The sequence below is a fragment of the Oryx dammah genome, unplaced genomic scaffold, assembly GCF_014754425.2.
Source record: "Oryx dammah isolate SB20612 unplaced genomic scaffold, SCBI_Odam_1.1 HiC_scaffold_17, whole genome shotgun sequence".
Classification (NCBI taxonomy): Eukaryota; Metazoa; Chordata; class Mammalia; order Artiodactyla; family Bovidae; genus Oryx; species Oryx dammah.
This window is the reverse complement of record NW_024070201.1, coordinates 4850544-4877302: the sequence shown is the minus strand read 5'-3', so window position 1 is coordinate 4877302 and position 26759 is coordinate 4850544. Positions and strand designations below refer to the sequence as shown.

The 26759-nt window shown below is 36.0% G+C and overlaps 1 protein-coding gene across 2 annotated transcripts in view; it reads left to right on the top strand.

Annotated features, from left to right (window-relative positions):
* DYNC2H1 (dynein cytoplasmic 2 heavy chain 1) overlaps positions 1-26759 on the top strand; it is a 388421-nt gene that overhangs the window by 169507 nt on the left and 192155 nt on the right. For both annotated transcript variants that reach the window (XM_040257838.1, XM_040257837.1), the window contains 6 exons: positions 1154-1277; positions 8574-8737; positions 10698-10817; positions 11343-11477; positions 13968-14111; positions 18655-18744. In XM_040257838.1, the coding sequence (XP_040113772.1) occupies positions 1154-1277; positions 8574-8737; positions 10698-10817; positions 11343-11477; positions 13968-14111; positions 18655-18744 (777 nt within the window). The remainder of the gene's footprint in view (positions 1-1153; positions 1278-8573; positions 8738-10697; positions 10818-11342; positions 11478-13967; positions 14112-18654; positions 18745-26759) is intronic.

Below are 26759 nucleotides of genomic sequence, written 5' to 3'. Positions count from 1 at the left end.
CTCTTCATGCAACTCAGCAGTGATCGTCTGTGTTGTGTCTCGAGATTTGACAGTTGGTCGATGAAGTGTAATAGTGTTTTGTGTAGTGACTTCTCGCTGTCATGTTTATCTTGCCAGAGAAATTATTTTTCATGTTTTTTTGAGAAAATCCTGATGCATGATTAATTTTCTAATCAATTTTTGAATTTAATCAATTTTTTAATCATTTTAATTCATATGCTTGAAAAATTACCTCTTTAAAATGTTCTTCACTTATCAAATGGGGATATCTAACTCATTTGTGTTTAAGAATAATTGTAATATGTAATTATTTATATAATATATAAAATATTTACCGTCACTTATGGGTGTTGTAGTGAAAGTGAAGTCGCTCGGTCGTGTCCGACTCTTTGCAACCCCATGGATAGCCCACTGAGCTCCTCTGTCCATGGGATTCTCCAGGCAAGAGTACTGGAGTGGGTTGTCATTTCCTTCTCCAGGGGATCTTCCCGACCCAGGGATCGAACCCAGGTCTCCTGCATTGCAGGCAGACGCTTTAACCTCTGAGAATAGGATATTTAGATAATGATTATTATAATAAATCCAAATATTTAACTTTTTTAAACAAAGTTGGAGAATTGGAGTGGTATTTAAAGTGACTTTTTGCCTACTCAGAAAGACTAAGAATTCTTGCCTTGTTATAAAATTTTGTCTAAACGTTTCTTTTCAAAATAATTAGAACTATCACAGCAAGATAAGTTTACTAGAATTCATCAGCTTGTCTTTGTTACTTCATTCAATGTTTGATATTTAATATAAATAGTTTTTATTAATAGCTAGATGAGTAAATTATTGCATATAGAATTTGAAAATTTTTTTCTGCATCAATTTGAAATTCTAGAAAATTTTAAAGGCCGTTTTTATTATTAATTTAAAATTCTTATTTTTCTAATATATATATTTAAATTATTATGCATTTATTTGATAATTTATCCAGTCAACTTGGTTCATCATCAAATACTTATAAGTTGATGAAGACAATTATAATTTATGTTATTAACATATTGATTTTAAAATGTTTGTATTATTCCTGTTAATATTTTCAGTATATACATGACCTTTGTAAATCTAAGGTAATAAAGGAATTCATATGTATTCTTATTTATTCTCTTAGGATAGTAACTTTATCACAGCTCTTGAGTTGGCAGTACGTTTTGGGAAAACCCTTATTATACAAGAAATGGATGGTGTAGAACCTGTACTTTATCCACTATTGAGACGAGATCTGGTTGCTCAAGGTAAATGAATATTTGACAATTTCCAAAGAGTAACTATTTTTTAAATTTAAAATATTTAACTTTACAACTACCTTTGACTTTTTTTTGTCTTTGCACTGAATCTGAGGATATGAAAACTTTTTGGAAGTGGATGATAGTAATGTCAGAATCTAATAGTAATAGCAATTAAAAAACTTTCAAATTAAAGTGTATTTATACAAGAAGGGCCATATCAGGGTCTCCCACACCATTCCCAGGTATAGTGTCTTATGAGGAAGGCTCAAGGGACTCAGCACATGGGTGCACTCATGGCTTACGTTTATTGCAAAGCAAAGTCAGCAAAGAGAAAAGGCACATAGGGTGAAGTCAGGAGTCAGGAAACCAGGTGCAAATTCCGAGTCTTCTTTCATTGGAGTCACTCAGGCTGTGTTTAAATCCCCCAGGACACATTGTGATAACACATGTGTAAGTTGTCTACACACCAAGGAAGACTCAGTGTCCAGAGATTTCAGTGGGGCTGATTATGTAAGCATAGTCTGCCTAGCAGGGAACAAAATTCCAGACTTCCCAAAGGAAAGCAGGTGTTCAGCATACACCATTTTGTTTGTACAACAGTTTAAGCACAATGAGCTACTCTTCCTGTTCTGGTAAACGTACGAACCTTAACAAAATCCCCAATTCCCAGACGGTGGTAAGGGCCTTGCAAGCTGGTCACCTTAAGAATACTGGTCTTAGAATGTTACATCATCTCTTTGTGCAGGTACCTAACCCAGACTTTGATATTAGGAAATATTGCCCTTAAACTTTGCATGTTGTGCAAAGTATATATGTGGACATACATAGACGTGTACTATATATAAATACATAGTTACTTGCACAACGCACTTTGCTAGCACCACCGATTTTAGAAAATTGGAGTTACTGGGGGCAAAGTGATGAAATAGCAAAGCCTGAACTATCTATTGATCGCTTTTTATCCCACTAATAGTTATGCTTGGCCAAGCAGTGGTTGATAAATTATGGAAAGAACTCTAGGAGTGGGACAGTTTCTGATGTAACCTGGAGTTACCTCCCAGAGTTCAGTCTCTGGTCTCAGTCTGTTCTTTACTAGAGCTAATTCAGATCTGTTGAACCACCTCTTGCTATACTATCTTAAAGGAAGTGGAAAGGAACTTTTGATCATCTGAATTTGACTCTCTTTATAGTCTATATGTTGTTCCTTGGGGTCATTAAATTTGTCTTAATGAGCTCTGACTGGTGTTAGGTCTTAACTGTATCTGCTTCACTGTCTGAGAATGGAGTTTGACAAGGTCCCCTAAAATTGAATGTGCTGAAAAATGATAATATTCTATGTCATGATTGGTTCACGTGATGAACCACTATTCCAGATAGTTGTTCAGGGCTGATTGGGTGAATTTGTTAATTTCTATTCATTTCATTGAGAAAAAGGCAGTTAAAAGTCTTGACCCTACCTTACTTTTTCCACCTTCAGTCCAGAGTTGGATGTGTTCATATGACTTCAGTTGAAGTCTGTTATCTCCTTTGATTATACTTCACATTGTCCCTTTCCACAGTTTTGAGTTCCTCATGAATACTCATTTGTTATTGTACATTTCTGCTGAGAACAGAGGATGGTTGTCCTAAAATGACATAAAGCAAAGCTTGGGTCCAAGTTCATTTATATCCCTGTGTTCTTAATCTAAGCAATATAAACTATGCACTTCTGCATAGTGATGTTGAAACAGGTACAAATAATTGGAATAGAATGTACTTCTCCTCAAATTTATGCAGTTCAAAAATTGCTTCAAATATGTATTGATCCAAAAGAAGAACAAGGTATAGTTCCTCCTCAAAGTCTCTACTGACTTTGGGCTTTATTTGTTTTTTATTTTCTAAGTGCTCCAGATGGTCAGTTAGGTTGCTTATTTGAGATTTTTCTTGTTTCTGGAGGTGGGCCTGCATTGCTTCTGTTGCAGTCTCTAGTGGCTGCCTTTGTGTGGGAGTGTCCCTCTGTAGTCTGCTTGTGCCAGAGGCTTCCGTGGGAGCCCCAAAACTGACGTAACCCCAAACCTGCGTTTCTCTGGTTTGCTGGCAGCTGTCGCCTTGTAGGTTAGGCTGGAGATGGAGTTGTTCGTTCACAGCCAGGTGTTTCTGGGGCTTGTCCTCTGCTCCGTGGCCATCACTGGCTGGGGTCCAGCCCCGGTGGATCCAGGGAATTCAAAGCGGGGATGGCGTCGGTGAGGAAAAAACTTATTTATTTATTAATATAAGATTAAATTAGGAAGAAATAGTGTAGTAGGAAAATTAAGTGGAGAAAGAACGCTGAATACCTTGACTTACGGGGAAGGCCAATAAAGTTCCAGACAAGGAGCTTGCACCATCTACATTGGGCCACCGGTGCCCACTTGAATATCGGGGGGTGCCCCGCCTTGGGCTTCCCCTCGTGTGGATCTTAAAAGCCGGGACAAGTAAGTAGACATGGTGAGCCGCCCCGCTCCAGATGGGAATTCAGCCTGAAATTAGAGTGAAGAGGAGACACGAGGGAAACCAGTCCAGCGACTGGCTCCGTCCTCTGTTGTTCAGAAGGCCTTTTATACTTTTGATAAAACATAGAGATCAATGGATAACACAAAGTTATGCAGCGTTAGCAGTCCAGACTCTTATCAAAATCAGGCTTTTTTCTCTGCATACCTAATTGTATACACAAGTCTTAGGTGAGTTACATCATCTTCTGGCCAAAAAGGGCCAATTAACATTTTACAGCCTTTTTCCTGATAAGGGTTTGTCAACCAGAAGACTTATTTGTGTTGATCTTCCCAAAGTCTGATGCCCCTCTCAGAAAGCACTAAATAAAGTTACATTCTTACATAGCAAGGACACAAGAGGAGTGCAGTGATATATAACAAAGAGAAAAGTAATTAACTCAAGTCTAGGGTTGCTAACATCAAAACTACTATATATCTTTTTCCATATCCTGTTTACATTGATTAACATCCTCCCAGGTGCCTAAAAGATAAAGAATATGGAGGCCTGGCAGCAGTCATTGAGTCAACGTGAAAACCCTCTACGAATATGATTTTTAACTCTTTAGAAAAGGCTCTGTATCTTTAAGATGCTTTTAAGCTTTGTGCCTCTCTGGTTGAGGGGCTGTAAGCAATTCACAAGCTGTAAGAGTCCCTGGGAACCTGTTAGGCAAGCTAGAGAGTTATCAGAGGGGTTTTAACTGAAACATCCCTTTCAAATGCAGAAGACTAAAGCCCTGATTTGACTTTTTCCAGAGAATATTAGAAGAGTGGAAAAGCAGGCAGATTCTTATTTGGGGGGGGGGGGTGGATGCTCAGGAAATTCCAGGGGGGAAACCTGAGGTCTGATTAGCCTTGCCATCAGAGCTCTGCCGCATGACCTTGTCACGGGTGGAATTCCTCACGCTGGCTCCCGGCAATCACTGGCTCTGGAGGGGATAGGGCCTGTTCCCAAGTGGTTGGAGCAGAAGTTTTGAAGGTCGGGTCTGAGCTGGTTCCATCCCCTTTAAGTGTGTTCCCTCCCTGATCCGCATCAGCCTCCTTTCCCAGGAAGGGAGCCATGCCTAGATAAGAGGTGCTGGATGGGCCCTTGGTATTGGCCTGGGTACAAATTGTGGATGTCTTACCAGAGACAGAAGTCGTGGCTACTCTGAGGTGCTGCCTGTGTAAGTACCTGTAATAGCTGGAAGGCAATGGCACCCCACTCCAGTACTCTTGCCTGGAAAATCCCATGGATGGAGGAGCCTGGTAGGCTGCAGTCCATGAGGTCGCTAGGAGTTGGATACGACTGAGTGACTTCACTTTCACTTTTCACTTTCATGCATTGGGGAAGGAAATGGCAACCCACTCCAGTGTTCTTGCCTGGAGAATCCCAGGGACAGGGGAGCCTGGTGGGCTGCTGTCTATGGGGTCGCACAGAGTCGGACACGACTGAAGTGACTTAGCAGCAGTAGCACCCTGCTCAGACATTTCTTTAGGTCTGAGTTTTCTTTTTCCCAGCTGAGCTTTCTACTCATCTGTAGTAGCCCTCACCCCAGTTGAGCGGTGGTAGGCTTGGATTGGGGTATGTGCTGAAGCCTTCATAGGAACACAGTCAGCTACCCGTGCAGCTTTAATCCCTTCTCTCCCCCTGGTTTAGGAGTAAGCAGGCGTGTATTGTGGCTCCTTGTGAACAGTGTCCAGGCTGCTCACGGTCCTCCTGTTAGTCCCAGCAGCCCTCCAGGTAGCACGGAGACTCATTTCTCAGTGTCAGACCTTTGTATGGTTTGTGACTCAGACTACCTACTCCCTTGGGAGGAGCTCTGCCTATATGATCTCTCTTCTTCTGGGTCATCTCTTAGGGGCACAGCTACAGACCTGATCACTTCCCATGCCTTTTTATACAAATCTGTGTTTTTACATCTTCTAGTTCTGCTGTAGTTGGTTTTCAGTGAGGATTGTTTCACATGTAGACATATTTTTGATGTGTTCTGTATCTTCCTCCTTTACCATTTGGATTTCTTATCCCTGGGTTAATGTTGTTTTGTTTGTATTATGTATATGTCAACTTAGGTTAATTTTTTTAGGTATTTGTCTATTACATCTAATTTGTCAAATGTATTGCTGTATCTTTATATAATATTCTTATAACTTTAAAACTTCAGTGAGGTTTTCAATAATGTGTCGTTTATCAATAATGATATTTTGTCTCTCTTTTTCTTTGGTCAGTCTTGATAACAGTGTATCAGTTTTATTGATCTTTTCAGATATCAATTTTTAACTTTGTTAATTTTCTCTATTTTTTCAATTTTTGTTTTTTATTTATTTTATTCCTAATATTTTCCTTAGATTTTGTTTGGTTGTCTTTTTTCCTAGATTCTTGAAATAGAAATAAAAAGCATTGATAATTCAATATTTTCTTTTTTCTAACATAGTCATTTCTACCTATAAATTTTTTGCTAAGTCCTTCTTCAGCTTTATACCACAAGTTTTGGTCTGTGTCTTTTTTTAAATTCATAAGTTACATAATGCTTTTTTATTTAATTTCCAGGGAGTTGGGTATTTTCTAGGTATTCTTTTGTGATCAGTTTCTAGCGTAACTCCATTGTGGTCAGAAAATTTATTCTGAAGTGTTCAGTTTTTTAAGTCCTATGGAAGTTTTCTTTATGATCTGGCATTGGCTCATTTTCATAAGTGTTTGTTAATTGTAATGCTTACACTTTCTATATCTTTACTTTTTACTTCTATTTGCCCTATTATGTATTGAGAAAAAAAGTCTCTTATGATTTTGGATTTGCTATTCAGTTCTGTCAATTTTTATTTTAAATATTTTGAAGCTACGTGTTTGGATACATACATATTTCGATATGTGCTGTCTTTCTGTTCGGTTATTTTCTTTATCATTATCAACTGTCCTTTGTCTCTAGAAATATCTCAAGTTTTAGAATTTGGTGTTAGAATAATTACACTAATTTTGAAGATTGGTATTGGAATATTTTTGAATTCTTTTATTTCAACTTTCTATTGATTTTCTTTATAAAATGTGTTTCTCATAAGTAGTGTATCATTTGGTTTTTTATTTCTATTCATGAGACAGTCTTACTTTTTTGTATGTATAATTTAGTTAACCAGTTCTTGCAATAACTAATACTCTTTTTTAAGGAGCCCTGATTGATTTTTAATCAGATGTTTGTTTTTCATGGCTGCTCTGTGTATAACAGTGTGTGTCTGTGACTTCACTTTAATAGGTAAATAGTGCCACTTGTCTACGACCTTTAATTCCGTACACCCCGTACTTGCCTTTGCCTCGTCATTGTGCTGCATTGTCATGCTCCATATGATGTCATGATTACTGATTTTAAGATCTGGATTTATACATGTTTAACCTTTATGGTGTTCTCCCAGTGTTTCCATTGTCTCATTTCTGCTGGGATTATTATTTTCTGTCTGAAGAATTTCCTTTATCATTTCATTTAGTGCATATCTATTGAAACAAGCAATTTTTTCATTTTTAAGTGATTTCTTTTTCTCTGTATCTAACAGAATTCTAGGTTGGCAGCTATTTTTTGTAGCACTTTAAGGTTTTTATTGCATCTTATTCTAGCTTATGCCTATTGAGAAATTGCCTGCTGGTTTATTGTTGCTTTTTGTAAGTGATACATCATTTTTCTCTGGATAATTTATAACTTTTCTTTGTCATTGGTTTTCATTGATTTTACTATGATGTCCTTAGATTAGTTTTCTTTGCATTTATTCTGCTTATATTGTCTTGAATCATTCTATTTGGTATATAGTTATTACATTGAATCTTTAAATTTGTATTTTTCTTTCAATATTATTTTGATTTTTTTTGATCCTTTGAATATCCTCTTTCATAAAGTATGTTTTGAATTCTTTTCACGTTAAGTTTAAAAAGTTAAGTAAAATTTTAAAATCTATTCTAGGATTCTCAAAAATTCTTTACATTGGTTTTTGTAACATTAGAAAATAATCTTTGCTAATGTGTGTTTTTTTACCTAAAAAATTAGTTACTTTTATCAGTTGAAATCATAAATAATGGGTGTAATAGTTGATTTTTCTGTATATGATATATAATTAAAATCATTGTTATTTATATTAGAATATAAAAAGCTTCTATATGAGGCAGAAGTTTACTTTTTCTCAGTTTCACTTGTTGCAAAGCTCCTGTGCATGATAGTCTGAATAAATTCTTTTTGACATTAATAATGGATCCTTTGCAATTACTGATACGTTGTTTTTTCCAGGTTTTACCAGTCATTCTGTTTTTAAGTGTTACATCTTAAATACTAGCACAATAAATACTTTGAAACTGATAAATTTTGAAGTAGAGAATAAGCATTTCTATTTTTGTCATCTATAATTAAACATTTCATAAAATTTAATAATATGAAACATATAGTTAATGTTAAAACTGTATCCCTGGAGAAGGGAATGGCAACACACTTCAGTAAGTATTCTTGCCTGGAAAATCCCATGGACAGAGGGTTCATGGGGTCACAAAGAGTTGTACATAACTGAGCACATATTAAATATAAGTAGATATTCTTTTGATGCTTCAGTATCCTAGGATTGTCTTAATAAGTATTATTTATCCTTGTTTGCCTAAGTGCTGACTGATTAGTAGAGCATTCTTGTTCACAGTCTTCTGGGTAGCCTCACTGTTGCTGTCTTTTGGACTGTATTGAAAAGCCTGTAGTAAAAACTATTTAGAAGTACTAAAAAATTGTATTTTTTAATGTCATGTAGCAAAATACTGAAAATTCAGACCAGCTAATTATGTCATTTTAACAAATAGGACCACGTTATGTGGTACAAATAGGTGACAAAATTATCGACTATAATGAAGAGTTTCGCCTGTTTTTGTCAACAAGAAGCCCAAATCCCTTTATTCCACCGGATGCGGCTTCCATTGTTACTGAGGTTAACTTTACTACAACAAGAAGTGGATTACGAGGACAGGTATATGTGGACAATCATAATTTGCCTTAGAAATCTTAGAAATCTTCTTTGTATACTTGTGAAATACTTTGAGTGAGAAGCTATTTTGTTAAACTGATCAGCATTTAAACTCATGATTTTGAAAATATACTTGGAAATTATGTCCATCTGTGTTAGAATTATATATTTGTTGCTAATGTCAAAATGCTACTTCTTCCAGTAAAACTTTAATTTTACAGTCTACTTATATTTGTTAGAATTTGAGAAATGGAAGGATCATACACGTTAAGATTAGTAACTTTATTTTTTTTTAATTGTGAAAACTGAAGTCTTAGTGTTAAAATTTCATTTAGTTGACTTATTCAGCTAGTTGAGTATCTTTGATTCCAAATCCAACATTGTTTTTGACCGGAACATTTGTATGTTTAAATTCTCTTTTTCTGTGTATGGCTTATTACATTTTATAATTATTGAATAAACTGCAAAATAATTTTCATGTACAGAGTTTTGCTTACACACTCAGCTACTCATTTTATTTCCTTTTTCAAAATATCCTGTTGATTTTTTAGTATCATCTTGTTTTTTTACTCACTTAACAATAGTATATATTTTTTCTTTTGATTGAAATGGTAACATATATTTGCTGTGATTTTTTATTTATTTTATTGTATTTTTTAAAGCTCTCCTTTTGAATATTATTCTTACCATATTAGATGACTCACTGCATATTTTCATCAACACTGTCTTTTGATAGCCTTGATGATTCTTGTCATAAATAAAACAAAGTCCAAATTACTCAAAAGTTGGCAGAATTTGACAGAATGGCTTCCTCTATATAAAAGATCTCCACCATAATTGCTAAAAAGTGCTATTTAGGTATTACTTTAATGAGAACTATTTGAACATGTTTATACAATAGATTTTAAATAAGCATATTTTATGACATGCAAATGTCATTCCCTATTTTAAAGTTTTAAATTTAAGACTTTGACATAGCAGTCTTCAACAACTTTATTAAGATTCAGCTCATGTAGCATATGATTGACCCTTGAAAGTTTACATCTCAGTGTTTTTTTTTTAGTGGAATTTCTGGGTCTTATGGTATCAGTGTCTCATGGTAACAGTGCTTGCCTGGTAGTTTGGCTGGTAAAGAATCTGCCTGTAATGCAAGAGACCCCAGTTCAGTTCCTCCTAAGTTGGGAAGGAATCCCTTGCAGAAGGGATAGGCTACCCACTGCAGTGTTCTTGGGGTTCCCTAGTGGCTTAGCTGGTAAAGAATCTGCCTGCAAGGTGGGAGACCTGGGTTCAATCCCTGGATTGAGAAGATCCCCTGGAGGAGGGAACAGCTACCTACTCCAGTATTCTGGCCTGGAGAATTCCATGGGCCGTATAGTCTCTGGGGTCGCAAAGAGTCAGATACGACTGAGTGATTTTCACTATGGTAACAATATGTTTAAATTTTTGAGGAATAGAAAAAAATTTCTGAAGTAGCTGCATAATTTTAGTTTCTTGTTAGTAGTATATGATGGTTTTTCTTTCTACACATAGTTACATTTATTATTATTCATCTTTTTAATTGTAGCCATCTTAATAGTATGATATGGTATCTCATTGTGATTTTGATTTTAAGTAAGATATCTCTATTTTTGTGACTAATTACCATGAAATAGTTTTTATATATAATCTAAGAACTGAATATTAAATGCTGATATGTTAAGTGATGTAATTTCTTACAGCTGTTTTTATAATATGTAACATTTTATTAGTTAGCTTCACTATTCATTTTGCCTCTTTTGTCAGAAATAATTGTGGCAGTGTCTCATATGTTTAACCAGAAAGAATGAAGTGTACAGAGTAGTATATTTATAATATCCAATCAAACATAAGGTCTGTTTGTGGGAAGTTTTCACTTTGGTTTGTCTTGCTTTATCTTTATTGTTAAAATAACCTTGGCCTTTTTTTTTTTTTTTTTTTTGTATAGCTTTTGGCATTAACTATTCAACATGAAAAACCTGATTTAGAGGAACAGAAAACAAAACTATTACAACAAGAAGAAGATAAGAAAATACAGTTAGCTAAGCTTGAAGAATCTCTTTTAGAGGTAAACTTTAGTTATTCAGGATGTTGATCATATTACATTATTTTGATTATAATCAAATGCTGTTTTTTTAAAGGTTATAATACCTTCATGTTTTTGGTTGTATCAGAAGAATATCAATATATATATTAAAATCAAAATTCAAACAGAAAAAGAGTAGATATCTTGGAATATGAGACTTGGGAGTAATGTTAAAGACACATGATTTTTAACTAATACTATCTTTATACTGTATTTCATTAATGTTTAATTATATGCTCAGAACAACATTCTGAGTAGCATGAAATTATGATTTGATCTGTAACTTTAAGTGGTTTTTATTTTTATTAAATTGATAAAATTAATATATATACAATGCTTTAATGATATAGTATCATCTAGTGATTTGCAATATTTTCTCATATACAAGGCTGTAAAATATTGAAATTCTTTTAAAAGTACATAAGTTCCCATAAACATCATCAAATTAATAGTAGCTAACTTAGTATATATAATAATGTTCATATTATTTTATTAATTTTTCTACAGACACTTGCCACATCTCAAGGTAATATTTTGGAAAATAAAGATTTGATTGAATCTTTGAATCAGACAAAAGCAAGCAGTGCACTTATTCAGGATTCACTTAAAGAATCTTACAAACTCCAAGTTTCTCTTGATCAAGTAAATATTTTCTTCTTTATGATCTTATATTGTTTTCTTAAATGTTCATGTTAAGATGATAAAAATCATAGTATCAATATTTCAGGGGAATGATGACTGCAAAAAAGAAAGCTATTCAGAAATGCCAGGTCCTTGGGTCTAATTCTTGTTATTACGGAGAGGGTGATAGATCTTGGGCGTATCGAGGGTAAAGAGTGCTGGTCATTTTTGCCCCCTGCTGAGTGTCACTGATTTCTGGCACGTTGTCTAGAGTCACAGGGAAGCCCAGCTGGTGCCGTGGTAAGTAATTAGCCCGCCAGGGCAGGAGACGCAGGAGACGCAGGTTCAGTCCGTGGGTCGGGAAGGTCCTCTGAGGGAGGAGATGGCACCCAACTCCAGTGTTCTTGCCTGGAGGATTCCTTGGATAGAGTAGCCTGTTGAGCTGCAGTCCATGGGGTCGCAAAGAGTCGGACATGACTGAGCGCTCATGCACACTCAAGTTCTCAGTTCAGTTCAGTCGCTCAGTCGTGTCCAACTCTTTGCGACCCCATGGACTGCAGCACGCCAGGCCTCCCTGTTCATCACCAACTCCCGGTTTCCTCAAACCCATGTCCGTTGAGTCTGTGATGCCATCCAACCATCTCATCCTCTGTCGTTCCCTTCTCCTCCCACCTTCAATCTTTCCCAGCGTCAGTGTCTTTTCAAATGAGTCAGCTCTTCGCATCAGGTGGACAGAGTCTTGGAGTTTCAACTTCAACATCAGTCCTTCCAATGAACACCCAGGACTGATCTTTAGGATGGACTGGTTGGATCTCCTTGCAGTCCAGGGGACTCTCAAGAGTCTTCTCCAACACCACAGTTCAAAAGCATCAATTTTTCGGTGCTCAGCTTTATTTTAGTCCAACTCTCACATCCAAACATGACTACTGGAAAAACTATAGCCTTGACTAGATGGACCTTTGCTATAAATTTGTACTGAAATTGAAACTGAATGTGTTTTTGTGTTTAGTGAGTATTAAAGAGCATCTTTGCCATTCTTGAAACTTTTCTTAAGTTAAAGCAAATTAAGTATATAAATAAAAGAGTTAAAAGTTATTGTTACATTAAAAACATCTTTCTTCCCTTTTCATCCTCTACCCCATGAATATGATGACTGAACTCTTTTCTTATAAATAATTAAAATCCTTTTTACTTTATTATTTTAACATTTCTCAGAGTAAAATTTGGAGAAGAAAATGGCACCCCACTCCAGTGTTCTTGCCTGGAGAATCCCAGGGACGGGGGAGCCTGGTAGGCTGCCATCTATGGGGTCACACAGAGTCAGACAGGACTAAAGCGACTTAGCAGCAGTAGCAGTAGCAGCAGAGTAAAATTTCAACCCTGTATCAGTACAATGTCTCTTTATTTCTCCTACATTTGGCTATAGAGATCTGCTGAAGAAAAGCAATAAAGATGAATGATACTGTGAATTCTCAGTCTCCAACCTGACCTGGTCCCTTACTGACATCCTTTCATTCTTCCCTATTTCCTTGAATGACTTTTCCAAATTTTATTTTAGGTATTTTTCAGTTCTTGCTCAAATTCTGCACATACATAGATTTCTTTTTTCCCTTGAGAAAGCACTCTGTTGAAACCAGAATTAGGACAGGCTTAGAGCCTCTTTTCAAACTAGTCATCCCACCTTCTCTACCACTACTAAAATGGCAGATGTCACAACTGTCACTCTCTACCAGAAGGATTTTGACCTTTCTGTGCATTCTCTTTCTGAACAGGCATCCCTGAGTCACACACATAATTTTGCCAATATCATATTTGTAATCCTGTTTCTTTGATCAGAGTGGCATAGATAACTTTCTCAGAGTTCTGTTCATAATCTCAAGGCCGTTTAATCCTATGATTCTTTCATCTTTATCATCCTTTACCTTCAGTCAGAACGAAAGCCCTTGTGCTTATTGGTTCATTTCATGCTTGTGTTGAACAATGCTCGGTGCTCTCTTATCTTAATGTGGACCCACAGTTGCAGTCTTCTCTCCCTCTGCGTCCATCGGTGTTCTGTTGGTACCAGTCCCACATGCTACATTCATTGTTCTGACTTTTCTCCACTGCAGGGATGGCTGTAGTGCCGTACTGTCTCACACGACCTACGTGGCCTCTAATCACAACTGTTTACCATTTCATCTTACCTGAATGCAAGGGTTTACCTCTTTCTCCTAATACAAGTGTTCTTGGTCTTCAGTAAAACCATCCCTTGTACTACTCTGTAATCAGAGTAGAGATGTATTTAGAATACATTGATGTAGTTTCATAAAAGTATAAAACAAATATATTAGGATTTAAAAAAGTATAAAAGTGTAAAAATATAAAAGCTGGATTATGATGTCTGAGTTGTAGGCTTCTGTGGTTCATCTGTACCCATTGTCTCTGTGTTGGCAGAGTAAGGATGTGCACAGGAGCCTGCAGGTGGCCGTGAGCCCTGGTACTAAGGTGTTATCCCCCACCATTGTTCCACAGGAGCGGGATGCCTATCTCCCTCTGGCTGAGAGTGCCAGCAAGATGTACTTCATTATCTCTGACTTGTCCAAAATTAACAACATGTATCGCTTTAGCTTGGCTTCATTTCTCCGACTTTTCCAGCGAGCTCTGCAAAACAAACAGGTATGCTGGTGGTTACTCCATAGCTGAGACTGAATAAGAGAGATTGCTTTATTAGGTGCTAAATTTATAATAATTTCTTGAGTGAAACTGCTTAGAATTACATTTCACAAGACCATATATAACACCTTTAAACTATATTTAAAAGAAACTGGTTCCTTAGTTGCATTTTGTGTTTTTAACAAACTGTCCCAATGTGACAGCACTCTTAATGGAAATGATTTATGATTATAAATTAATAAATGATTATGTTCTAAGATGATCATAAAAAAACCTGGAAGGTCAGAAGTTAACCACATAATCTCATTACCTGGGGAGAGCAAAATTTAAAACTTCATTGTTGTCTAGGGGCTTCCCCTTTGGCTCAGCAGTAAAGAACCTGCCTGCCAATTCAGGATACCTGGGTTTGATCCCAGGGTTGGAAAGATCCTATGGAGGAGTGATTCTTGCCTGGAGTGATTCCATGGACAGAGGAGCCTGATGGGCTATAGTCCATGGGGTTGCAAAGAGTCAGACACGACTGAGCAACTGAGCACGCGCTTGTTGTTTGAGATTGTAGTATGTTACAGGTATTGTTCTAGAAAATGGAAATACAGGAATATACACTATTTTATCGACTTTGTATTCTAATGGAGGGAATATGTTAAAAAATACACATAAGTTTACCCAAAAGGTATAATATTGTGCTTTGAAAATATATTGTACACAATTTTCATGTCCATAAATATAAATCTACATGATGTTTTTGAGAACTTTTGAGGCTGTGTGTGTGTGTGTGTTAATTGCTTAGTTGTGTCTGACTCTTTGCAACCCCATAGACTGTAGCCCACTAGTCTCCACTGTCCATGGGATTCTCCAGGCAAGAACACTGGAGTGGGCTGCCATTTCCTTCTCCAAAAGGAACTATAGAAAGAAAGAAAGTGAAGTCTCTCAGTCGTGTACGACTCTGTGTGACCCCATGGACTGTAGCCTACCAGGCTCCTCCATCCATGGAATTTTCCAGGCAAGAGAACTGGAGTGGGTTGCCGTTTCCATCTCCTTTGAAGTTGTATCCTTTATTTAACTACCTCCTATGGAGTGTTGTGGTTATCTCTGCTGAATATGTGTTTACATCTAAAGTTGGCAGATTAAACAGTGTTCCTTTTGTGCTCATTGATTCTGTGGGGAATTTGGTCAGGGCCCGGCAGGGCTGGGAGGAACGGAGAGGGAGTGGGTTCAGAGAGGCCCACTGGTGACGGGGGCGGGTGGACGTGATGGCGGGCTGCAGACTGCGGCTCCTCTGCGTGAGGCTTGGTTTCCTCACAGTGCAGAGTAGGTGAGTTTCTCATAGTGCACACTGAGATACCAAACATGAATTCCAGTGGAAAAGGCAGAAGCCGAATTGTGTGTGTGTGTTTTTTTTTTTTTTTAACTTTATTTTACTTTACAATACTGTATTGGTTTTGCCATACATCAACATGAATCCACCACGGGTGTACACGTGTTCCCAATCCTGAACCCCCCTCCCCCCTCCCACTTTATAACCCAACCTTGGGTCATTTCTGCTGTATTCTTTTGGTTGAAGCAGTCAGAGCCTGCCCAGATTTAAGAAGGGGAAAGGGACTTCACCTCCTGATAGATGTCAAAGAATTTGTGGGTTATGTTTAAAATAGCTAGACACTTATAGGATTATTTTTCCCTAGTGTTTTGTTTCTCTAATTATTTTCCTAGTTAACGTCCTAGACTTGGATAGTTGGGGCAAAAATGCATATACGTAAGTCTTTAGACAAATAGTGTCTAATCATCCTTTGGAAATATATGCTGTTGGTGTATTAAAATAATACAACAGGGACCTTTTTCCATCATTGCTTATTCAGATGGTTAAGAATCTGCCTGCAATAAGGAGAACCAGAATACAGGTCAATTCCTGGGTTGGGAAGATCCCTTGGAGAAGGGCATGGCAACCCACTCCAGTATTCAGGCCTGGAGAATCCCATGGACAGAGGAGCCTGGCAGGCTGCAGTTCATAGGGTTGCACAGAGTTGGATACGACTGAATGACTAACACTTTCACTAAGCAAAAATGGATATTATATATCTTTTAATAATTAGCCTACTAGGTAATTGAAAAATATTTCACTATATTCGAAAGTCTTTAGTCATTTGTAAGGTAAAATCACTTGTAGAATAGATATCAGATTATTTGTGTTTTTTCTTCAGTGAATTATGTTTTTTTATATTCTGTTGTATTAGTATTTTGAAATTTGATTTATAAGAGATTCTTATTTATTAAGGACATTAAATCTTTGTCATATGTTGCTAATATTTTAGGCTTATTGTTTGTTTTTAATTTATTTCAATAATATTTTTTATGAAACCAAATTCATCAAATTGTTTTTTATAGTTTTTATGTTTGATGTAACACTAATATAAGTGTTTTTAGGATTATATTTTGGGTGCAAATAATTTATTCGTTTAGATAAATTAAGGAGAAAAATTTCATATCCAAGTAGGTTTACTTAAGTCTGTGTTTCTGAGGAAAGACATTCAATTAATATTTACTGCAAACTTAGCATATGTCAGGCATTTTATAGGTGCATGGGTGATATACTGGAGCATAAGTCAAGAAAAAGTATTGTCTTCCTTGGCAGGGCTAATTAATATTTTCATGAATAAATTATTTCAGAAAATATTTGAGTACGTGATTAAGGTTTACTAATGTCTTTTCCACTAAAATAAATCATCTAAAGTTCTTACATTCAGATTTGAAATAAAATGATAGCTGACAAAGAACTTATATTTTGGAGGTAGGCGTTTTTAGTAAAATCTATTGTATCACTCCTGGGAAATAAGCATTTCTCCCACGTATATTCATAATGTCCTTTGGACAAAGACTATGTTTCAAGTTGCAGGGTTGGGCTGCAGAATACTTATGTGTTAAAAAATTTTGAATTTTAATTGTTAACTTTAGTTATACCATTTATAATATTGTGTTGGTAGAAGATTTTTACAAAAACAATAGTGTGAAGTTTGTGAGAGCTCATTCATGACATATTGATCTTATTCTAATTTACTGTGTCAACAAGTAAAACTAAAGAGTCATTTATATTATACTTCTTTTGCATTAATAATTTTGTATAAAACTTGAGAGTGTATAGTAAGAAGTTCATTTAAAATTGATTTTCATCTTTTAATAAAAAGGTATTTATGTTAAAATTCAGTGATCACATAAAATATAAGAACTGAAAAATACATTACAACGTCTAAATTTAATAAAAATACTGTTTATTTTATACTGTTTAGAAAAGCTGATAGCTTGGTATTTTGTCAGATGACAATAGTTCTGTGATAATATGGCTGTTGAATAACATTTACCTTTGAATATGTATGTATGTGTATTTGCACCTGTGTGTTTAGGTGGGCATTTGAGTTTATTTTAAAAAGTAATATAATCTTAAATTTTGTTTTCCATTGTTTTGAAAATTTACTCTGTCTTTTAGGTACTGTATTCTGTCTCACATTAGCTTGTTTTTTAGTGGATCCAAGTTTTAATTTCACATATGATATTTGTTATTAAATAGTAGAATTAACAAGAGTGTTTGTGATGTGAACTGTGAATAATGAGCTCTCTTGGTTAGAACATGCTACTAACCAGAAGCTTGAAACCAAGGTCAGAAACCTATGTTTGATATATCTGGGTACCAGGTCACAATGTTTTCTGCAAGTTTCACACATTTTATTTCTCATTCTGGGTGTACTTCTCTAAATATTTTGCTTGTTTTTTCTTTTTTTTTTTTTCTTGTCTGTTATCATCATAAGGAATTAAGCAAGTTTTGTCTAAATATTATACCAGGATTGAATTTTACAAGGCATGTATTCTCTAAATGTACCCTGAATAAAGTGAGATGTAACACTCATATTACAGTTGGGGAAAAGGCCAGCTTTTATACCATCCCTGTCCACTATTCCTAACCCATGCCATTTTTCATTAATCAAATAAAATAGCCATTAGTGATATTTTTCAAATTATGGCAATCATATACAGTGAAAGTATAAAAATAGGTAAGAAACTAAAACATATGAATTTTGACACCTTAAATTTCTAATTCATGAAAGATGAGCAAGATTTAAGATTATTTAGCTTCTTATGCTGGGGATAAGAAAATTCTTTATAGTATGGTTCTGGTCATACTGTTTTGAGACTGGATTGGTGATTATAATACAGGTCATTAAATGAGTTTAACCCAGGTTGATGCAGTATTTTTAATGCCAGTAGAAATTAAAAATGGTAGGCCAAATTCAATTCATATTGTAATTGATTATAATTTTCATTTATTGAAAGTTTCAACTCTATACATTAAAAAATATATCAGTTTTTTATTGTGTTAATGTAGAAGTTTAGTACATTTATTTGTTTAGTCCCTTGAGTCTGACTGATGAAGATAATTGCTCCAGAATCAGTTTTGAGTGTGGAACAACAGTTTATAAGCATGATTAAACTGTGAGGTACCTTTTAAGTGTTCATGGGTTTCCTAATGGTTTCTCAATTTTCAAATTGTCATCTGCAGGATTCTGAAAATACAGAACAGAGGATTAAGTCTCTTATCAACTCATTAAAACATATGGTTTATGAATATATATGTCGTTGTCTATTTAAGGTAAGAAATATTGTGTTTTTCACTTATAAAATGTTACCTGAACCTTTATTTAATACAGTATTAGGTTAAATTATATTAAATTGTACATAACCTTTTTCCTACTGGAAAGGTATTAGAATTGACATTTCTGATATTTTTCCAGAATGTCTTCGAGTACTCAGGATGTAGTGGAGAGAAGAGTGACAGCTTCACTAGCTGGCTTAGCCCTGCACTTGTCAGTGACCAGAGGGGAGGGAACGAGGGTGGGCTAGGCAGGTCATCTTCTAGCGGATGTTTCTCAGTCTTCGTACTCAGGACCTTTTGGGCCACGTGGTTATGTTCTGGGGGGTTGTTTTGTGCCTGTTATGGTATTAACGGCACCTCTGGCCTCTACCTTCTGGTACCATTAGCATTCCCTTTCCCCATTATGACAATCAGAAATGCCTCAGTACTGCCGGATGTCCCCTGGGCTGGGGAATAAAACTTTCCATTTCCTGCATTACAAGGTAAACCAATACATGGTTCTGTGTTTGGAAGGAAATCTGTCATAGACGTCTTCAAATTACAAGGCACCCAGAGGAATAAACAATGAAGCATTTTTAGAAATTTTAGAATATTATAGAAAGTACAGAAGGTTTTCACATAGGACTATTTTATTAAAAAAAAAATCAGTCCTTGAGAATAGCTTGAGACATGATTTTTAAAAAAGCACTTTGTAAAGGCAGTTAACTATGAGAGAGAAATAGAGTTACTATGGTCCAATTATACAGACTTCTTAGAAGATCTTGAAAAAGATATACTTTTTATATTCTTCAGCACGAGATAGTAGTTTTTATGATTAGAATGAGTTTATTGAAGATGTTTACTTTAGACAGAGAATAAACCCTTCAAAGAGTTTATTGACAAGGAATGTTATTGGAAATTTGAAGAATTATAGTTGAGCATTTCTGCAGAATTCCTTCTCTAATGAAAATTGTGGATATATATATATTTTTGAAAGGTCTCATAGCTTACTGTCATTCTAAAAATCAGCTATTCAGCCTTCAATTTTAGTTTGTATAAAAGAAGGAATTGTAAGAGAATAATCTCAAAGCCCATTTTGTCACTGGTTATGATCCTAGATATAAGGATGATATGTCAGCAGCTTCATTGGTTATAGGTTCATGATATATTTAAACATTTTCTATAATTCAGTGTCTCATATAAAACTTTGTAAAATTTAATTACACAAAATTTAAAAATATTTTCATAAAATGTTTCAAATTTAATGAGCCATATAGAAAAATCTTTAAACACTTAGTTCAGTTCAGCTGCTCAGTCGTGTCCGACTTTGTGACCCCATGAATCGCAACACACCAGGCACTCTCCTCCAATTCAGTCCTTCATTAGAGTAAATCACTTTAACGTTCGATATGTCCTTATAGTCTGTTTCTTTTCTCTTCATATTCATACATGCAAATATGTATACACACACACACATATATACCAAATGGAGGCTCAGCTGGTAAAGAATCTGTCTGCCAGTGAGGAGGTGCAAGAGACACACAGGTTCAATCCCTGGGTCAGGAAGCTCCTCTGGAGAAGAAAGTGGCAAGCTGGTCCAGTATTCTTGGCCGGGAAATTGCCATGGACAGAAGAGCCTGATGGGCTACAGTCCATGGAGTTGCAAAGAGTTGGACATAACTGAGCATGTTCCCCCCACCCCATATATATATACAGCACATCTTTATCCATTCATCTTTGGATGGACACTTAGGATGCTTCTATGTCTTGGCTATTGTAAATAATAATGCAGTGAGCATAGAGAAGCATGTGTCTTTTCAAATTAGTGGGTTTTTTTTTTTGGAAAAATATCCCCAAAGTGCAATTGCACTATTCTATGACAGTTCTATTTTTTAGCATTTAAAGAACCTCCATACTGTTTTCCTTAGTGGCTGTACTAATTTACAATCCTACCAACAGTGTGGGTTCTGTTTCCTCCACATCCTTGTGAACCTCGTTATTTGTTGTCTTTTTGATCATAGCCATTCTGGACAGATGTCAGGTAGTATCTCTTTGTGGTTTTAATTGGTCTTTCCTCAGTGGTTAGTGATGTTGAACATCTTTTCATGTGTCTGTTGAGATCATTTGTCTTCTTTGGAAAAATGTCTATTTAAATCATCTGTCCATTTTTTAAATAATTTACAGTTGTTATGTCTGCTCATTGGATTGATCCCTTTATCATTATGGTGGTGCTAGTGGTATAGACTCATCTGCTATGCAGGAGACATAAGAGACATGGGTTCGATCCCTGGGATATTCCTCCAGGATTATCCCCTGGAGGAGAACATGGTAACCTACTCCAGTATTCTTGCCTGGAGAATCCCATGGACAGAGGAGCCTGGCAGGCTACATACAGTCCATAGCATCGTGGAGAACTGGACCTGACTGAAGAGACTGAGCATGCACATACAATGTCTCTTGTTACAGTCTTTGTTTTAAAGTCTGTAAAATTATATTTTAAAGATAGTTCAGCTTTATTTTATGGAGTAGATTTTCTGTCTCCTCAATGTAGTCTATTTGTCTTTAGTTCTTAAGTGAGTCTCTTGTAGGCAGCATATATATGGCCCTTGTTTTTTAATTAATTCAGGCACTCTACAGCCTTTAAGTGCAGCATTTAGTCTACTTACATTTAAAATAATTATAGTTTTGCCAAGAGAATGCACCAGTCATAGCAAACACCCTCTTCCAACAACACAAGAGAAGACTCTACACATGGACATCACCAGATGCTCAGTACCGAAATCAGACTGATTATATTCTTTGAAGCCAAAGATGGAAAAGCTCTATACAGTAGCAAAGACAAGACTGGAGCAGACTGTGGCTCACATCATCAGCTTCTTATTGCAAAATTCAGGCTCAAATTGAAGAAAGTAGGGAAAACCATTAGGCCATTCAGGTATGACCTAAATCAAATCCCTTTTGATTCTACAGTGGAAGTGACAAATAGATTCAAGGGATTAGATCTGGTAGACAGAGTGGCTGTCCAGTGTCATGGACAGAGGTTGATAACATTGTACAGGAGGTGGTGACCAAAACCATCCCCAAGTAATAGAAAGGCAAGAAGGCAAAGTGGTTGTTTTAGGAGGCCTCACAAATAGCAGAGAAAAGAGGACTGAAAGGCAAAGGAGAAAAACAAAGATATACTAAACTGAATGCAGAGTTCCAGAGAATAATAGAGAGACAAGAAAGCTTTCTTAAATGAACAACGCAAAGAAAAAGAGGAAAACAATAGAACAGGGTAGACTAGAGATCTCTTTAAGAAAATTGGAGATACTAAGGAAACATTTCATGCAAAGGACGAAAATGGCAAGGACTTAACAGAAGCAGAAGAGATTAAGAAGAGGTGGCAAGAATATACAGAAGACCTAAAGAAAAAAGCTCTTAATAACCCAGATAACCATGAAGGTCTGGTCACTCACCTAGAGCCAGGCATACTGGAGTATGAAGTCAAGTGGGCCTTAGGGAGCATTACTATGAACAAAGCTAGTGCAGGTGATGGATTACCAGCTGTGATGTTTCAAATCCTAAAATATGATGCTGTTAAAGTGCTGCACTCATGATGCCAGCAAATTTGAAAAACTCAGCAGTGGCCACAGGATGGAAAAAGTCAATTTTCATTTCAATTCCAAGGAAAGGCAATGCCAAAGAATGTTCAAATTACCATGCAATTGCACTCATTTCACATGCTAGCAAGATTATGCTCAAAATCCTTCAAGCTAGGTTTCAGGATTACATGAACTGAAAACTTCCAGATGTTCAATCTGGATTTAGAAAAGGCAGAGGAACCAGAGATCAAATTGCCAACATCTGCTGGATCATAGAAAAAGCTAGAAAATTCACTTTAATGGCAGAAGGTGAGGACGAACTAAACAGCATTTTGATTAAGGTGAAAGAGGAGAGTGAAAAATCTGGCTTAGAACTCAACATTAAAAAAATGAAGATGATGGCTTCTGCTTCTGTCACTTCATGGCAAATAGATGGGGAAAAAGTGGAAACGGTGTCACATTTCATTTTCTTGGGCCCCAAAATCAATTTGGATGGTGACTTCAGCCACCAAATTAAAGGATGCTTGCTCTTTGGAAGAAAAGCTATGACAACCTAGACAGTGTATTAAAAAAGAGAGACATAATTTTGCTGACAAAGCTCCTATAGTCAAAGCTATGGTTTTTCCAGTAGTCATGTATCGATGTGAGAGTTGGACTGTAAAGAAAGCTGAGCACCGAAGAATTGATGCTTTTGAACTGTGGTGTTGGAGAAGACTCTTGAGAGTCCCTTTATTTTTAAAGTTGTTTATTTTTTACCTTCCTTACTTGCCATATTTGCCTATTTGTGTTTTAAAGAATAAGTTTTGCTTTATAGAATGTCTACTTTAATTACTCTTTTAATATTTTATTTTTAATCATTGATTTATTTTTGATCTCTGTATTATATAGTTTACATAATTACTTTTTGTCTTAAACTGGAATGCTCTACCCAATAAACAATTGCCCATCCCCCAGCCCCTGGCAACCACTGCCTACTTTCTCTTTCTATGACTGACTGCTCTTAGTATCTCGTGTAAGTTGAGTCAGGTACATATTTGTCCTTTGTAACTGCTTTATTCACTTAGCCTAATGTTTTCAAGGTTCGTGCATGTTGTCAGTGTGTGTTTTAAAATGCCTGTTCTGTCCCCCTTCCTCCCTTAGCCCTCTCCCCTCCCTTTCCCCTGACCAAGTTTAGGAATACCCTGAACTTGTGTTCTCTCCTCTTACCTCTCTTCCTCCCTGAGCAGAAGGACTTTTCCCAGAGACTCTGCCATCCTCATTCACTTAATGATTCATCTGAGAACCAGAGCCAAATGCAATGCAGTTCCATGTCCAGCAGGGCTGGTCTGAACGTCTGTGCTCACACACTTGCTCTTCAGCAGTCGATGTGCATTGAGTTTTCCTGCTCTGGCCGCTCTTGTTTCTCTGGACCCTGCCAGAGGCCTTGCTGCAGTGCACCCGGGAGCCCCAAGCTGCGGGCGGCCCCGGGATGGCCTGGGGTGCTTAGAGTGGTGAGTGCCCGGGAACAGTGAAACATGGAGTTACTTGATTGCTGCTGATGCTGTCACCAAGAGGGTAGAGGCTCCTGGTACAGCACTTCATGCTGTAGTGTCTGACCCTAGGAGGGAGTGTGAAAAAGCTAAAGGGCACTTGAGGGGTAGAGAGGGCCAGCGCCCACAGCAGCCCTGGGCTCTGGGCCCAGCAAGTCCTCCTCAGTGTACCTGTAATCCTTTGTATTTTCCAGGGAATATATGTTCTTATTTTACTTTTAGTGATACATTATATTTACTGATGAGATCTGAACCTTTTTGTCCTATTTTAATAATGTAATTAGAGAGTGATACAGTAAGCTTTTCAGTGCCAACATGATTTAAAGCCAGCATTTTGTTGCACTACGAGAGGGGTTATAGGCTTACTATCCTCAACATTTAGTACCCAACTGGAATTTTTCATTAGCTGTCTTGAGTAATACTTTTTGTTGTGAGCAGTTGAAATTATTTTTAAAAAGGCTGTAGTTTGTAATTCTTAAGACAGGTTTTTAATTGATGATGGGATATCTGTTTTGTAAAATCCTTATTTTGGTATGAATAATATTAAATCTATTCATAGTGAATTCAGCATTCCATAGTTTCAGTGGTGAATAAAAATGCAGAAAGCACAGCAATTACAAAAATGAGGTGGTAAAACATTCTGAAGATTTAGCACTCTAAGCGTACTTAGGATGGAAACAGTTTCATATTTGAGTGAAATATGGGGTTTTTCACAGTCTGCGTCGCATTAAACTGAGTGCCAGAGCTTCTCTCATGCTCCTTTTGCTGTTGTGTTAGTGGTGGTAATGTGACAACAATATACTCTTGAAATAGAGGATTGTTAGTATTCACATCACAGTGAATTGAAAGCATTTTGACCTGGAACAGAAAAATGATTGACTTGTAGTAGAAAATTTAGAATTTTAATAAACTATAAGCCAAATGGCGAAAATTGTCTGGTACTTTCAGTTTTGATTATTTGCTGTATCTTTCTTTTTTTTTCTTCATGAGGTCAAAAGTGTTTATTTTAGTAACCTAAGTACTTTAGACAATTATAGGATAAGCAACACATTTGACTCCCCCAAATGTGTTTATGATGATTATAGCAAAACTGTGTCCAAGTTAATACCTTTACACATCATTTCTTCATCTCAGTTTATTGTTTGGAATAGATACAAAATAATGGAATTTGTGGGAAAGTTAAATAATTTCCAACTCTACTGGGCAAGAGTAGCGAAAGAGTTTAAGGAAATTCGCGGGGAGTATATGATTTTTGGTGTTTCCCTGTCCTCGTGGAAGTATAAGATCTGAAATGGTATAGGAAGACTGTCTGGTGATGAATGAATAGAAATTTTTTCAAGGAAAGTGCTTCTAAGCTTGTGCTTATACAGCTTACTTAGTCTCTTTCTTCAAATGAATTTGCTAGTTCATTGATTTTGAATATTGATAGCATGTCATGATTGTATTTATCTTACATATCATTTAATTTGAATTGCATTTTTCCTATAAAAATGAGTTTTCTTAAATACAGTAAAATGTGGAAGTTCTCTGGTTGCATGTTTAGAAACTATATAACCTGTGACTATTAAATAACTCGATAATTTAGATACTTCTGCGTCGATAAACCAAAAACTTTTAGTATTACGTATAACACTTTAGAATTTCTGGAAGTATAGGTGAATGTGCATGGACTGGTTTATAAAAATATATGATTTAGGTTCAGGCACAAACTTAGGCACTTGTGAGCGCCTAAGATCCATCCTGTATCAACTTCTCTGAGATTAAAACAAGACTTTTCTTCATATGGTAACATCTATTCATTAAACATATTTGAAAGAAATGAATATTACAAAATATAAATCAAATGAATGAATAATACTTTCTACTTCTTACTAGTCTCTGAGATTTATGGGATTTATAAAATATTTTTGAAATAAATTTTCTTTCCAGTATTATGTAGTATATCTTATTACTGTAAAGCAAGTAGTTTTTACCTGTCGCCTTTTAAAATTCACACTGTTCCAGGAACTAAGTGCCTTAAAAATATTGTTAATTGATTCCTTCAGCAGTTCTGTTTTAAAAGGGAGGAAACCAAGATAGAGAGATCTAACCTTTCTCTGGGGTGCTCAGCTATAGTAGGTGTTGTAGCTAGAATTCAAACCCATTTTTCATGATGTCAAAGACGTCTTGGTAATAGGATGTCATTAAAACAAACCATTATATCTGGAAATATGATTTTTTTTTATCAGCTGTAAAGTAAACTTTGAGACGCCCTCATATTGCATTAATCCTGCTCTAATAGGCTCTTTTAGAATTTGGACTAGAGTGTGTGCGCTGGCATGGAGGTATCATCCAGTGGCCCAATTTTCTTACTGTTTTTCTTTCAGCTAGTTAATTATGTAGATGATCAGTTGAAATTTTGCTTATTATGTATTCTCTTGATATTAAATTATTTTGTAACAGATCCCAAGCAAACTGATATAAATTTAACTTAAAGTAAAATACCCACGTTTTCTGACTCATAAGCTGTGTAGATCCAAGGATATTGTAGGTACAAACTATTTTTAAACCCTGGTTATTGACAGTTTTTTTTTTTTAAACAAGTATTCAGAAAATTGATTAAATTCATTCTTGATTTTGCTTCTGTATAATTGGAAATAATGTGTTCTCTCTCTGTCAGTAAACTGTATTTTTAAGTTTATTCTTGAATTATTGTTCTTCCTCTTTATAAAATCATTGTTAAATTCTTATGACTAAAGGGATTCATTAGTACAGCTAGGCACCCAGATTTCTGCCATAAGCAGCATTCTTCTGCCATCTCCCAGTTGGAAAATCATAGAAGATTATATCCTGGTTGGCCTCACCTAGATCATATGGTATCTCCTGTACCATTATCTGTGGCATGGTTTCTTGATATTGGGCCACCTTGATGATTGGCTTA